The 15,939-nt window shown below is 36.1% G+C and overlaps 1 protein-coding gene and 1 long non-coding RNA gene across 2 annotated transcripts; one reads left to right on the forward strand and one right to left on the reverse strand.

The window, feature by feature from the left end:
- Nucleotides 1–1,325: 1,325 nt before the first annotated feature.
- Nucleotides 1,326–13,541, reverse strand: LOC124158956 (THO complex subunit 5 homolog A). The gene is made up of 15 exons (XM_046534393.1): nucleotides 13,295–13,541; nucleotides 12,639–12,776; nucleotides 12,257–12,471; nucleotides 11,484–11,559; nucleotides 11,213–11,398; nucleotides 10,837–10,969; nucleotides 10,615–10,748; nucleotides 10,225–10,348; nucleotides 9,989–10,094; nucleotides 9,469–9,682; nucleotides 8,016–8,142; nucleotides 5,768–5,959; nucleotides 3,439–3,554; nucleotides 1,789–1,961; nucleotides 1,326–1,660 (listed from the first exon to the last, which is right to left on the reverse strand). The coding sequence occupies exons 1-15, from the start codon at nucleotides 13,421–13,423 to the stop codon at nucleotides 1,594–1,596; spliced, it is 2,130 nt and encodes a 709-aa protein (XP_046390349.1). The 5' UTR covers nucleotides 13,424–13,541; the 3' UTR covers nucleotides 1,326–1,593.
- A 661-nt stretch (nucleotides 13,542–14,202) lies between these two features.
- LOC124159833 lies at nucleotides 14,203–15,713 on the forward strand. The gene is made up of 2 exons (XR_006865022.1): nucleotides 14,203–14,375; nucleotides 15,280–15,713. It is a non-coding gene; the product is annotated as an uncharacterized LOC124159833 (long non-coding RNA).
- The last annotated feature ends 226 nt before the right edge of the window (nucleotides 15,714–15,939 follow it).

The following is a 15,939-nucleotide window of genomic DNA, read 5'->3' on the forward strand; positions in this document are numbered from 1 at the left end:
AATCCATGGCCTGCCTCGCTCCATGCGTGTTTCGCAATGGCCTACAGGTTAAATTGCTACTGTTTCGTGGCTCTTTCATGCATCTTGATCCTCATGGCCATATCGGCATGTTTCGCCCAAATACGATTTTCCACATGAGCATGCCACTTTATAAACGCCTTCGTATAACTCTTATCGGATGCGTTATTTTGAGGGATATAATTCTTGAACCCCGCTACCCACAAAGAGCTACTTACCTGGATCAAAAGTTTGCCAGTGTGCCAAATCAAAGGCCCACATTCCACAGCTATGCTCAAGTATTGATCCTTAGTCAAACTAGACTCGGTTGCCAAGATGGTATTACGAGACCTCACTTGAATCCTGACTCAAATTAAGTCGCCAAGTTCCAAGATGTCCGTCACTCCTCACATTTTTTAAACGAAATATCTCTCTCAGTCCAAAGATTTAGTTTACTATATGTATACTTCTAACATTCGTTTATAATTATAATCCTCCCACTGATACTTAAATTGCTGTAAATAAGTAAACATATAGCTATAGATATGTTTATTTATAATCAACCCGAAATATATTACTCGTCTGAAATATTTTCCCGATAATCCTACACCTTGTATCATTAATTCCTTCCATCCAGCGGTGGATACAGATGGGGGGCGTGCACCCTTCCCTTGCGGGATCGCCCATCTTTTTTATATCATAATATGGCATTGAGTTATATATGTGTATAATCACTTCAATTATAATTTTCTTTTACTCTGCCTGTGACTTGATTATTTTTATTACGATAAAAATAAAGGCAACTCAAGATATCTTTTGTGCCCCCCCTTGAGTTTTTTCTGTATACGCTACTGCTTCCATCCATGACTGATCAGTAATCATGTATGTCATTTTCCACATCAGTCTCTTACAGTGGCCATTGTATAGAAAAGTCTCCTGTACATCTCAAAGATTTTGTGTGTAACAAAACAATGACTACTTTATATTCCTCTCTATGCAACAGATATTCCTTAAGATTCAAGTTCCGCATCTTTACATGCACCGTTATAGTCCCTATTTTCAGATGAATGACGAATATTTTCTTCTAAAAGATGCAAAATGACTTAAGGACTACATCAGTATTCTACAAAAAAAAAGCTTTGATGAATAAAAAGTTAAAACAATTACTACCACTCTGTCACTTGTTTAATTCAAGGGAATGCATTAAAAAATTAAAATGAGGAAAAATAGTAAGTATTCTTTCTTTTGTAATACATAAAATCTTTGAGAAATTAAAGCTAAAAGAGAATTTGAAATGCATAGGCATGTTAAATTATGTCAGACGAAAGTAGGCGAATTGGTATGAATTTTCTTTATTGCCTTTTTTCTTGATAAATACTTCTGAGAAAAAAAAGATTCTTCTTGGGTTCACATTTTAATACATGTTTTAAATTCATAGAAATGCTGACATGAGAGATGGAACATTTGATGAACTTTATTTCTTGAATAAGTTCACTTAGGAAACAGTGGGCGAAGACCAATATTGAGGGAAATACAACATTTGAAAAAAATATAACTTAGCAAATTATCAGATACAAATAAGCATTATTAAAATTGCTATCGTTGAGAAAATATCCCTCCTCCAATCGGTAGATATTTGTAAGGTCGTGCTCTATTCCTCCCCCTGGAAAATAGCAGACACTTCTGTTTTACAAGCCATTAACAACATAGTATTCCTTGATAGAAAACACTGTAGATTCTAAAATAAGCAAGTTAATTAAAAGACAAAATCTAGTACACTTTGACACTAACCTCACAGGTTTGAAGAATACTTTGTCACGAGGGAATTCATTGGGAGCAGAGGCCTCCAAGTGGATGTCAAGGCAGGAGATTAGCCTCAAGAACTGAGCAGCTAATAGTCCCCAGCCCCATCCACGCCCCTTCGCCAATTCTCTCCAGTGCACATTGACTTCAGCTTCCATGTCCTGGGGAAATATTTGTTTAGCCTGAGATTACAGTTATATTTAATAAAAATTCTACACACTCTTATTTCTATTTAGGACTCGTTTAACTCTAGAACGTCAGAGTGGCCATTTTGACCAAAGCTGATACTAGCAATGGCCACCCATACTGTACTTTGTTACTTTAAAATAATTTCCTTTGGCGACTTTTCTTAAATTCATGAGGACATTATTCAGAAGTAATAAAGCAGAATAGTGGTTTATTTAAGGCACCATAAACTACTGAGAGCAATGGAGCATTTGCCAATATCTTTTGTTCTCATTTCAATGTAATAGTACTGATAACTGGGAAGCAGTTTACAATGATGTTGAGATCTTCAAAGCATATTATGAGAATAATCATCATGAAAATAATCCTGAGGAGAATCAGAGAGAATTGCTGTGGCGGGTAATAGAATCAAAGAAACAACAGCTCTCTATAGTCACAGGCTCAACTTTGTTGAAGTTCAAGAATAAAAACGAACAAACTTTGTATTGTTTGTGGGAGGAGAACCACAACAGTGATTTCATTCCAAAAATTCTACACCGGGAGGAAAAAGGCAGAAGAATGAACAAGATAGAAGAGTTGGAGATTAGAAGACTCATCAAGAAACGTCCCCTTCTTAATGATATCCTTTTTGAAAACCTTTCCCCCTCCTAATAACCTCTCTGAACCTCACGGAAAAACTAACAACCCATAATCCTTCCCCTCCACCCACTCCTACGGACCCGTCCGTCACCAACAACCTTCCGTTACTCCCGACCAACGGTCTTCCACACCCAGCCCCTCTCCAACTCTCACCACCCGCCCAATTACCTACTTCAGATTTCCCAGCCACCCCTTCCACCTACCTTCTTCCTCCCCCACACATACCACATGATTTATAAGGATGTTTGATTGCTTGTAACCTTTGTACCTGAGGGTGACGCCATTGTGTCGAAACTAGTCGTACCACGTAAATAAATAGGTGGATTAATACTAAATTTGTTCGTTTTTATTCATTGAAACAACAGCTCATTAAGGCTAGCAACATAGAAAGTTCTTGTATAATATTCATTAGAAATATCAATACATTGCGGTAATCTAATCCCATTTAGAGCTTATATTTATATTCTACTATTTCTACATTAAATTACTCATCATCATTAGTCAACAATCCTAAGATTGGTTTGACTCAGCTCTCCATTTCTCTCTACTATCCGCTAATCTCTTCATAGCTACATATTTATTCTCTTTTACATCCTTTATAACCTGTCCTATATAAGTCATTCGGGGCCGTCCCTTGCCCTTTTTCCCTTCCACTTGTCCTTCAACGATTGTCTTCATCAGACCATCGTGCCTCAAAATGTGGCCAACTAAGTTGTCCACATTTGTCCACATTAAATTACTATCAAAGCAGAAGTTGGAGGATTTTTTCAACATAATTCCCTCTCCCAATGGGATGGTTTTTTTTCTACTTACCCTAATTGCATCATCATTGCTGCTATTATGCTCCCCATTCCAATGCAGATTCAAAGAGAACACAGCTGGAGAACGAGGATAGTCTGGCTTCACAGCAACTAAAGCTATTAAACGAGCTGAAATATAAAAAAAAGCACATCAGCATAGAATCTAAGATCCAGATACATTGCTTGGGATCGAACACATTCTCAATTTCAAAGATATTACAGTGGAACCTCGTTAAAGCGAGTACGGGCTATAGCGAGACCCCCGCTGTTACGAGAGATAGCCGATGCACCGTCAATTGATCCTATAATAAGCATGTTAAAAATTTCGTTTTTACGAGGCCCTTTTGGTGTTGGCTCTCGCCATAGCGAGGGTTTCACTGCCGGAAAAACTTACACCAAGACTCCTTAATCTCTGTAATTGCTAGCGATCTGTTAGAAATGAAGTTAATGGAGTGCTCAGTCTCAAATTTATGTGGTAAACTGTCGTTCGATAAATAAGTAGTTAATTTTGGTGAAAATATTGTGGCATTAGCATTCGCGAATGCTTGATCTTCATTTGTTCCTCGGCCGGCAGAAAGCAGTCGTCAGCATACCCGCACGTCCATGAGTTGCATGAATAGAAAGCATTTGATGGAACACACCATGGCCAAAAAAACACCAAACACGTCTAAGCGAGAAAATAAAAATAAAGGAGTAATATGAGGTATATTGGCTATTATTTGCACCACCTCCGGTAAAGCGACAATTCGCTATAGCGAGTGTTTATTGGTGCACCGTGGGGTGTCGTTTTATCGAGGTTCCACTTAATTTATTTTCAGATCATAAGAGTTAACCATCAATATTTCAGGGTTCATGCCATACCAAAGCCATGACATTTTGGGGGGTCAGGTAGAGATTCATTAGTAGGGCGTTTTCCTGAGACTACTTCCCGAGAATTTTAGGGCTTTCAACCCCACTCTACTGTCTGTGGCATAAAAGCTAATTACAAATGAATATAATTACTATGACAGATATTGAAAGATTATTGGAGCAGAAACTTGCATCAGAAAATTTGCTTACATAGCCTTGGTCTAAACATGTAAATGCAGGTATTGTATCAATTGTTTTTAAATACAAAAAAACATGAAAATCAAAATTTTTTTGGCGTAGGTACATGACAAATTACCAAAATGAGACCATTTCAAATGAAAAGAAGTTAGCCCAAACAAATTCAGCATCCTTGCCCAAGAATGATGATTTTTGGGTTTTGGTACTGTAAACGTGGGGTATGGGACATCTTGTCTGCAAGGGAATCTTGAGGTTTTTAATCCCACTGTGATTAAAAACCACAAGATATGTGAGAAGCATATTGGCTTGGTCAATATTTACATTGAAAAGACACCTTTAATTTTTTTAATTACATGCATTGGTTAAATAGCCACAGGAAATTCATGAAATCCAAAACAGCCCATGAATTTGATCAGCAATCAGAATGGAACTATGTCACTCTACCAATAACTTGATACTGAGATATGTACCTGAGAAATACCATCAATACAAATACATACATATGTTTGCACCCGCTAATAAAAAAAATATTATTTAAAAATAGAATATAAAAATACTCCATCCCACACAAAGATGACTTTTTGTTAAAGTCAAGAAGGGCAATAGTCCCCATTATTACAAAAAAAGAAAAGCTTAAACCTTATCCATGGACTATAGTAATACCAAGACTAGGTGATTTATGCATGAGCAATAAAAAGACATATTTTCTTCACAAAATCTAGATATTAAATTAGGAACACAGCATGAACTACCTTCACTTTCTGATCACATTAAACACTTAGAAAATACTCGCTACAAGAGATTTGCCTGCAACTATGGGGGTAGAGGGGATAGATACCCCCCCAAAGCCTCAGAGAAATAAAAAAAATATTTAAAAGTATTGTCTAGTTTTGAAATTTACCAACTGCATCTGCTAAAAGTTAAATTTTTAGTGCAAAAATGATGGCAAATGTATTTCCAGGCATTTCATTTTTCAAACATTTTCGTGGTTGCTGAGACGCCATCCTATCCCCCCCAAAAACATAATCCCAGTTATGCCACAGCTTCAATATATCGACAAATTTGAACTACTGGAAATAAATCGACTTCACTTCATAAATTACACACTTCATTTTTACTGACCATTGATTAGACACAATTTGTCATTTATCAACCATGGCTGGTGAACTCAAAAATATTTTGTTGAATAAAATGTGAAGAATAGCTCACACGTAACAGGTATTATAACCGACTGGGAATTCTTCAGCATGAAATATGTACTAAACTCTGCCAAAAATTTAATTCCACAAACTTACCGGTTCCTCTGTTGATAACAGCTCTGTACAAGTTGTCAGCTCTTGTCACAGCTCCTGCCTGCACTAGTCTTTGAGTTGTGCTGGCTACTTTGTAGTCATCCCAAGTTGCTATATGCCATGAAGCCAACTCAGCCCCAAATTTAGTGGCAAACATACTACGTAGTGCAGGGAGAACCGGAATGCCTCCTGCCTCTGTAAATTTAAGTGACTTCTTTAAGAATTCTGCCAGGGTGAATACATCTGATACACAAATGAAGCATCTTACTCTCTCCCCTCTACTTACAATAGGTAATGATATTTCACATGCAATTAAGTCGAACTGGTTACTTTCTTCAAACTACTCTCATAATTGTAGATATTAGTGCAGGAGTTCAGTCAGTGTAGTAGTTGTTTTGACTACTTCATATAGGTTTCATGCACTCAGTTAATAAAAACAAGAACATAACTTAGTCAATAGAATTTACATCAAATTAATCCTTTTGTATCAAACCGGCAATTTATTAGAAAATGTAACATTTTTTTAAAGAGACAGAATATGTAATGATTGCAACCTAGGGATGCTGAGTTTCAAAGGTGATAGAATACGATACTTCCACAGGACAAACGCTCAAAAATCGCCCACCAAATCAAATCCGCTCATCTAGTAGCCCTAGTAGTGCTAGATGAGCGGATTTGATTCGATGAGCGATTGTTGAGCATCTGTGCAGTGGCGGTAACAAATAAACATATCGCCATTAAAGAAAGTCCATTGTAAATCCTAAAAAAGCCAGTGATACCCTTATAATCATATTTCATATGGAATTGCAAAGCAAAGAAAGCTCTAAGCTCTCCAATAAGTAAGGAAAACAGTGAAAGAGATCAGAAATGGTAACAGAAAATTGTACAATCTCAACTTACAAGATTTCAATTATTTTGAGTGCTGGTACGAGTATAAACATAGCACCTTGCAGAACTTTGGCTGCAATACTTTGTGCCAAGATATTTAAGAATAAACAAGTTATAAAATCTGTGACAACTACGGGAATGCAAGATCATAAGGTACAGTTGATCATAAATGTATTCATACATGGCAATTCATGCAGCAAGAAATCATTTTGACAAGCAGCCAACATGTGCATGAGGTATCCCATTAATGTTGAAGACCATGCTCAAGTTTTTATTAGTCTTTGAACTATTCATTTTTGCTACTGTGGTATCTTCATAATTGAACTAATTATCCTAGTTTCACAATGAAATCTGATTGTCGACATGAGGTCTCTATGAATAGATGAGCAACAAAACTCATACAGAAAATTAATGCTTTGGCATAAAAAAAGGCTCTTTTTAACTCAGGCCAAGGTATGACTAACTGTGAAAAACCAATTGAACTAGTTGTAAAAAAATTCTTGCTTTATTTTGTGAAGGATGCCTTAGTGAAGCATCCTTTGACCTCAAATGAAGCATTTTTTTCATTCTATTAAACATCAAAATATTAGGCATGTTTAAACAGAAGAGTTTTCAAATAAAACTCTTCCACTTTAATAAGCTGACATAAGCCAAAGCTAAAGTTGAAATAATTTTTTAAAATCCCCAGAAAAACTAGCTTCTTCTCTCTACCTCGGTTTTTAAGATGCCTATAGATATAAGATCCCGATTCTGATCCTTCTGGTCGTGAAAACAAGGATAATGGTGTTTCTAGCAATGAAAAATGACTTATTAGAAATGAATAATGAGATATTTATGTGAGGCATTTATCATCCTGAAAATCAGGCAAAATAATGATTGTCATTTGTTGATTGCAAATTCCTGTGCTGCCTACATTTTGTACGAGCTATCAATAAAAAAATCTGGCTGATATTTGCATGATATAATCAGAACAAAAAATCTCCACAGCTCCGGATAAAACATTTATTCATATAATTAAAATCATACAAAATAGGAAATAAAAATGCTTAAATAGGCAGTCACAAATAAGAATTGGCAAAGTAAACAATAACATATTCACATAAAATGGCTAATTAAAACATAAAATGAAGACGAAAATGATTAGTATAAAGATGTTAAGGTGAGTCATCATATTTTTGTAAGATCAGTCTTCCTTTTTGAGCCATCATTCCTAGACATCACAGTGTCAATAGAGAGGAGAATCTTAAAGCTCAAAATATATAGAAATTGAGCCAAGCTTAGCTGATTACTAGGATTAAAATTCATGCCGACTAAAGAGAATTTTACTCTTCATTCATTAATTTGAATTATTCAAGCTGCTCACCAAAAGCTTGAACCTGACGACACAAGGCTAAACGTGCTTTCAAACGATGCCGGATTGCTTTCACCACACTTTCCATGCTTGCTCGGCTCACTTCTGGAGAAGCCACTTCTTCATTTCCAACAGCACCCTACACATAATCAAAATTGTGAACAAATTAATACTACGCTGAAATAAATCCCAGTCAAAGGACTACAAGGAGCATCATTTATAGTTCTACTTTTATAAACACCACCTAATCACCACCATCATCAATAAAAGAGTTTCAATCCTTACAACACTTAAAGTAATGGAAATTTCAGAACAGTCACACACAAGAAGATACTCATTTAATCATAAATATTGTAACCACAAAGGCACTCAAATTCACTCTCTCATGATGTTCTAATAACCATGGGATTCCCTATGCCAGAAACACGATCAACAATATCATATGACCACTCCACCTTTTTGCACTGAAGAGTAAGACCTACTTGTCTCATGTAAGCAATGACATTATATCCTCCTCCCACTTAAACCAAACTCATTACCTCCTCCCTCCTCAGTGGGTACCTAAGTAAGTTGTGCCTTCGGAGAAGCACTGGAAAGATTGCATCAGGAGCATAAGTTGCAATGAAGGGGGAAGGCTGAACTACTCAGCTGCCCTATGCCAAAATCCATGAGCAGCAAGTTGAAGAGAGATTAGCTGTCCGTCCCAACAGTAGTAGCTCTCCTAGGCCCAGTCACATTAAATAATTATTTTCTTATTCTATTTTAAATAGCCATACAGTTATGTATGCATACATGGTTACCAAAAAGATATCGAGCTTTGCCTAATGCGGCACAAATAAAACTTCATTTTCATCTCATGTGTTAGGGAAATTAAGGAAATTTTGGAAAGGAATCAAACAAATATCCTGCTTGCCAGAAACTGGAAGCTAATTGGTTAATATCATTTTACAACAAAAATGGAGAATCAGAGAGTGATATTTTTGGGAAGCCAACTGAGATGGTTAGAAAAAAATAGTGAAACACCAAAATTTAAAGGTTATTGAAAGCATCATTACAGTTTCGATAGTCAAATATACCTCTTTCAGATTCTCTCTATGTTTATACAAGGTGTGATAACTTGCATGATAAAATCTATAAATTCAATGCAACTACTTATACACTATACGTGGCTTTAACAAGTATCCAAGTACATAGAATGATTCACCATGAGGTGAATACACCATTGTAAAAACAGAATTAACAGTTTTACCAGTATAAAAATATTCATAATAAGTTATTTAATGATGTAATGAGCTCCTCAGTTAGAAAATGTAAAGACTCATTGTAAGCTCAAGTGAAGAAAAAAATTCACAAAAGTCACGTTGCATTCACACAATGCTGGGATGAAATGGGTTAATGTCATAGATTCCAAAAACTAGAGTTAAAATTGAAGTTTTAAAGGTAACACAATAAAATTCACACTTACTTGAGATACACCAGTATCAGGTCGAGAGGCCATAAAATCAAGTCCTGCCAACTTTTGGGCCCACATATAGGGAATACCAAGCAAGGGTACGTATGCCTTAAAATGATCTAAACCAACATTTGAAAGCTGGTAGTGGTTGGCTGTATTAGGGCTTTCACTGCCATCATCTCCAGGAAAAAGTTCTGATAGTATGTTCTGTGACGCAATGAGATCACTAAAAGAGAGAAATAATATTACGAGAGTCTATGATAAAAAATCAAACCTGACTGCCAAATATGGCAGGCATTACGAAATAAATATAAAACCAGTACTTCACATAATTATATCGTGCATACCAAACTCTCTCAATCAATGCTAGACATTGATATCAAGATTGGAAACTTGATTAAACATTAGTTTGAACAATAATTTATGCATGTATATTCTTTATATCTTTCATTGATACACTCAGCATTTTTAAGAATTTAACAAGCACCATGCATTACATGCATATGTAATTCAAGAAATAAGCTTTACTAACTTGGCAGAAATTCCATGAAATCCCTGCAGGAAGCCCACAACTGGTTTCACTGTGACCACTCGGAGGTTAATCAAATAATGGAATGAAATCATCACATGATTGTTATCTGAAAAAAAAGGAATATAAGTAACTAGCCTGAAGGACAAAATACGTGCACTGAGATTTTTATTAGCAGTGATAGCTTTAAAAATTGGTATCAAGAAATAAAATAAATGTGTAAGCCAAAAATATCTTACCAGGCAACTTTATTTGAATCTCAACATATAGAGGGTGGCTCAACAGCAGTCTTTTCTTTCTTTCTTCTAACCGGTCTTGCCTTGACATTTTCCGACTGTGTCTCTTCTGCCTATCTCCAAGGTCCTATATTGGTTAGAGAGCAAAATATTTCCTCATGTTACAACAAAAGAAAATATCATCAACAACTCATAGCTAGGCTATTAGTTATCACCCAAACCTCAGCATGATTTTTTTGCCAACTGGAGAGGTTATTTGACTTTAAATTAAGAGAGAATAGTTAATTATTGTCTTTAATAATTTTAATTAAAAAAATATCCTTAGATAGATGTATAACTTGAGATAAAATTCAATGCCAAATTTAGCTTCAAATGGCTAAGTTTTTAACTGACCTCAGGTGCCTCTAACTCTGGATCTGATTCTGAATCATCATTATTTTCCAAGTCTTGGGCTCCACCAGCCATGGAATGCTGCAATCGAACAGCTTCCTCTTCATCCCCACCCACAACTACAGTCATCTGTTTATCTAAAATAGGTAGCAAGAAAAAAATAATTAGGAATCCACCATCCATCACTTTCCTAGCAATTGATGCTATAAAATAATTTTAACTCACCACATGCTTCTCTGTAGGCATCTGCTTGTACGTATAGTATGTACAGCGGTCTTGGCAACAAATATGCTACTTGATGTTGTTTCCTTACTTTGTCTAATGGCAGCCCGAGATAATCTTGAAGGGGCTGGGTAACCTATGAGACAAAATACATGCATTAAGATTTCTATTGGCAGTAACAATTTCAAGTCAGGGTTCCATGACAGAAATCGGAATAGCCACAGTTGCCTTTTAATGATAGAAAACATGAAAAAGAAAGCTGTAATTGAAGCTATCCCTGACCTTGAACAGTATAAATGATCATGCAGGATTCAGCCTTTATTAATTTGTCACTTCATATTCCTTCAAAGGATACAAATGACCACACTAATTTCTTTACCTCAAGAATATTATTAAGGCGAGGAGTAATATTCTCCATCCTCTCTCTTTTACTTTGTATTTCAGCTGCAACCTTTTCCTTAGCCTCCTGCAGCTGCTGGCACTGATCAGCTAGCTGCTTTCTCTGCAATAACTCCCATTCTAAGCGAGCTAGCTTCAACTGATGTGGATCAGATTTTGAAACTTCCTGCATAAAAAGAGAAACATCAAGTTAGAAAAAGGAAATGACAGAGAACAACAAAAAAATCTAACCGCAGAGCTAATATACTAACAGGTCTAGATACATGCTCAGGAGCTTCTCTGAAAAATTCTTCCACGGGAACAAGGTCAATCTCTTCATCTTTAGACCTACAGGTTGAAAAAAAACACAGATTCAATAAATAAAGAACAGTTCATAACTAAAAATTAGAAACTACGAAAATAAAAATGACTCCATAATCTGCGAATAATTCAGGGCTGATATTAAAATGATAGGAATATTTTAATATCTGTGCGATTTGAGCAAAGCCAAGTAAATTCCTAATATTAGTACGATCAACCAACCCCAGGGACCAAAATTTATCTCTTTTTAACAAGTTTTAGAAGGTCATCATCATCAAGATACACATTTACTGATGGTTGTTGGAGTTTATTCTCCAGGTAAATGCATCTAAATATTAGTTCCACGAATAAGCAAATTTTATCATATAAATATGGAATAATAAATGTCAAGATTACAGGGTATTAATAAAAATAATGTATTGAGTGAAAGGGTGTAGATCCTGACTCCCACACAGCATTTTATATTTTCTGTAACATCGTTCAGTTCATACCTCAATAAGACTTAGAATTTAGCTTCCGAGGCACACTATGATTTGAGTACGAGTTTCCATGAAGACCCAATATTAATAATAAGAATATTAACCAAAATTTTACTACATGAGATAGGGGAGATTGGATATACCTAAATTCAAAGTGACAATAAAAGTCAGATCCAGAAGTAAAATATAATTCTTGATAGGAGACAGAAAAGTCATTTCAGACAAGATTATGAAATCTTACTTACTTAAATTCCAAACATTTCGTAACTTCTTTCTTCAAATGCAACTTCTCATACAGAAGGTTTTGCAGCTGCAAGTGGTAACTATCGACTTGCTGTTTTTCCTTGTTTAATAGATCCCTTGACTTCTTGGTACGGAATTTCTCCAAGCGATTCAACTTTTTCAAAAATACAAACAGCAGGGATGTTGCTGTTCTCTTCTCTGCAATCTCCGCCTGAGCCTAGATAAATGACACAATTTTTTATTACGGCTCCACTTTACTTCACACTATTAAGTAACACGATTATAACAATAAGTGAATGCATTTATAAATCCAACACGTTCACTGAAAGACAAATACGAGCACAACATACATCTTCCAAGAAGTACGCGATTCCAATGACTTACCTGTTCAGTGTTCTTCTTTTTCAGCTCAGCTATTTCATACATAGCCTTTCTGATTTCGTCGCAGGTATTTTTAAACAGTAGTACATCATTTTCAGGGTCCCTTAGAGATGCTTCCTCCTCCTCGTATTCCATAACATTCTGTGTTTTTAGAAATAAAATACACACTTTAGTATTAAGACTAATATCGCACTTCATAAGGTATAATCAACTGCAACAGAAAACTTATGTGGCCTGCTGTATGCTAGTGTTTACACCGGTTTGGAGTCATGCTGGTATATTGAAAAACGGTGCAGTTCCAGAGTTTGGATTAGGAATGATTATTTGCATTTCGTTTACGAGTTCCCCCATGAAAAGTTGGAGCAGATGCGTAGTGAAGTACATCAAGGTCCATAATTCAAAAAAGCGAGTAATAACAATTATACAGGGAATGTGTAACATATAAATTAACACTTTGAACCTCACTCTCACAACAACTTAATGAATAATACGAGACTTATCTGATTAGAACTTATATACTAGTGTAAACATTAGTTCATTATTATTGAAAATCCCTCCGACAAACAGGTTTGTTAGGATGTAAAAAAATATCTCCCCTTTAAAAGTATAGTATAATTACGATCTAGAGAAATACATTTGGGTACCTTAAGTTGTCTCACCTTATAAACATCTGCATCAGGAATTTTGGGCATTGCCAATGTTGATGCAGCGGGGGTTGTGGTTGTCTTCCTTCGCTTCTTAATCGTCACCTCCCTTGCTTCCCTATCACCTGCACTCTCCTTCACCATTTTGGATTATCTTTTCAACTTTTATGCAAAAATTAGAAATTCATCCAACACAAGCATTTCATCGCCACGAATATCCAACAACAACAACCGGCATGCGGCCACAACTTCGACACATCGATGAATCGATAGTTGTCTATATATCGATAGTTGGTGTAAACAATCGATAGTAGCTAGTAAGTACATACATTTACGCACGGGTCTGCGCACGTTTTCGCGCCATAATTGAAAAACACCAACAGCCGTTTTCTTTTGGGGATCGTGGTGGGATTTGTTTGAGGTTTTTTTAAAAAATTGAGTTTGAGAAACAAATCCTAATTAACAGTGACAATGAAATATTCACTTTGATTTTGCGAATTATTGAAGTTGAAGATAGTAGAACAGGAGTTGTTTATCGTTTTGCGTTCATCGTTGAGAGTTGATGTGTGCCTATTCATAATAAGTGGATTATAATTCGGCTTATGGGAATAAAATAAAGAAGAATGTAAGTACTGTATTTTTATATAAATCAATTGCTTGCTATGAGACACGTATTTGATATGCATTCCCATGGAAAGAAGTATGTGCTGTGACTGCACTAAATCTACACCGCTACTGGACTAAATTCTGTCCATGATTAATACATTACACAGGTTAGTTGTCTTGCTACCCGTTGTAATCCGAAAGCGCTGTGGTCCGACTCCCGCGTCTATTAGTTCCCCACTTTTGCCACTTGTCGCGACAAAAATATTCTCTGGGTTGCTTAGTCATTACATTCCAACGCAAGGCAACGGACACTTGTGTGCAGAGCTCCGGAATTCATCAATTTGTGAGATTTTCTTTGGAAAATATTTGCAATTCTCGAACTTGTTATGTGTGGGGATGCACGAACGCTTACAAGAAGACGCAAAAAGTGAACACATCGGTGGATATCTGGAAGAAAGCAGGTCCAAGGCTATGGCATGGTGTGGCTACGGTGAGTACCATTTTAGTTGGTAAGAGGGATTGATCAACTTTGGCCGATTTTTTTTAAATTTCTGTTATTAGACGTTAATATACATATCTTGTGATGAGATAACAATTGGTTATCATTCGCCGTGGGAGGAAAGTGAGCACTGGGGAGGAAAATGTGCTGCTGTTACTTCCCGCCAGCAATGGCGGGAAGTGCCAGCTATATGCAAGTTGGCTAAAGACCTATGAAAAATTAGATCCAAAGTTTTTAGAATACGCATGTTTGCTGTTTATATCCGAATAAAATATTTTAAAGTCGGCCGGTAAGCAATTAATCGCCTTTTTTACACATCGTGGGGATATCGCGGGCGACTCCATTATGGCGTCCTTATTGGCATTTATACATGAATGTTCTTCTCTGGACTGAAAGCTTTCTATTTGTCTTCTAAATAAGTGGGGTTTAAATAAGGGAAAATCGATGTAGTGTAATGACTTCAAGGCAGAATTGTTGATAATGTGAAGAGATCAATTTAATCTGCCATGTGCTTCTATTTAGATCATGCATATATCTCGCGGTTTGATGCGCTGACGCAATGGCGGAATAGGAACCTCTTCGCAATGCCTACGAATTTATGTCCGCGCCAGTGAATGCGTTGTGAAAATAGGGCATCGTCGAATTAATTTGATATCTTTTCGTTTTATAAAGTGAGTTCTCTTTCCGTTTGAAACATAAAATCGCTCTTTCCGTTGATAAGAGATATGTTTGTATTTTTTTATGATAGAGTTCTAAACTTTCACTGATTGGTAACTAGAAAATGTTCTAACATTTGTAATGAGTGTTAAACTATTTCTTATTGAGTGTTGTATTGTCGATCCGTGTTTCATCCCTTAAATCAGTTTTCTTACATCATCTGTTTTCTACCTTTTAGGTGGAGTATTGCCGTGGTTTTGCTGTTTCGATTGCAAGGATGCTGGGCCAGAAACGGCCGCTGAAGTAGTGCAATTGGTGGGAGCGAAGTTAAATTAGTGAAAGTGAAGTGCAATTAATACTATTCTGGAGCAGTCAGTGTTATCATAGTGCAATTAGGTTAGTGTAGTGCAAGTGATTTCAACGATACAAGGCTTGAATTTTTGTATCAACTGTTCTCAGTGTTGTTTCATTATTTATTTGCTGTGCTTAATCATCTTAAGTTTAAACTGTTTGTAAAAGGAAAGTTATTTTACATGGTGTGTGACTCACACAGTGAATAGCTATGGTTTGATATTGGACTAAAGAGATTTCTGTTTTACATTTGAAACTACATTTCTATGTAAGTTACAATTTTGGCAATAAATTTCTGTTTGATGTGATTGTGAACAATAATTGGGATATAATTATTTAAGTCTACATGACATCCGGTCCACGTTTCCCGTAACAGCTGCAAATTGCATGATTTCTAATGTGTGTTACAGTTAATGTGAGTGCCACCCCATCAGAGGCAAGTATTTGCAAATCCATGCACAGGTGAATTTTGTGTTATAGTCATAATAAAATGCCAAATTTCAATTCTGTGAAGGACAACTGTTAGATAGGGTAGCGCTTCTTAGTC

The sequence above is a fragment of the Ischnura elegans genome, chromosome 5 (assembly GCF_921293095.1).
Source record: "Ischnura elegans chromosome 5, ioIscEleg1.1, whole genome shotgun sequence".
Classification (NCBI taxonomy): Eukaryota; Metazoa; Arthropoda; class Insecta; order Odonata; family Coenagrionidae; genus Ischnura; species Ischnura elegans.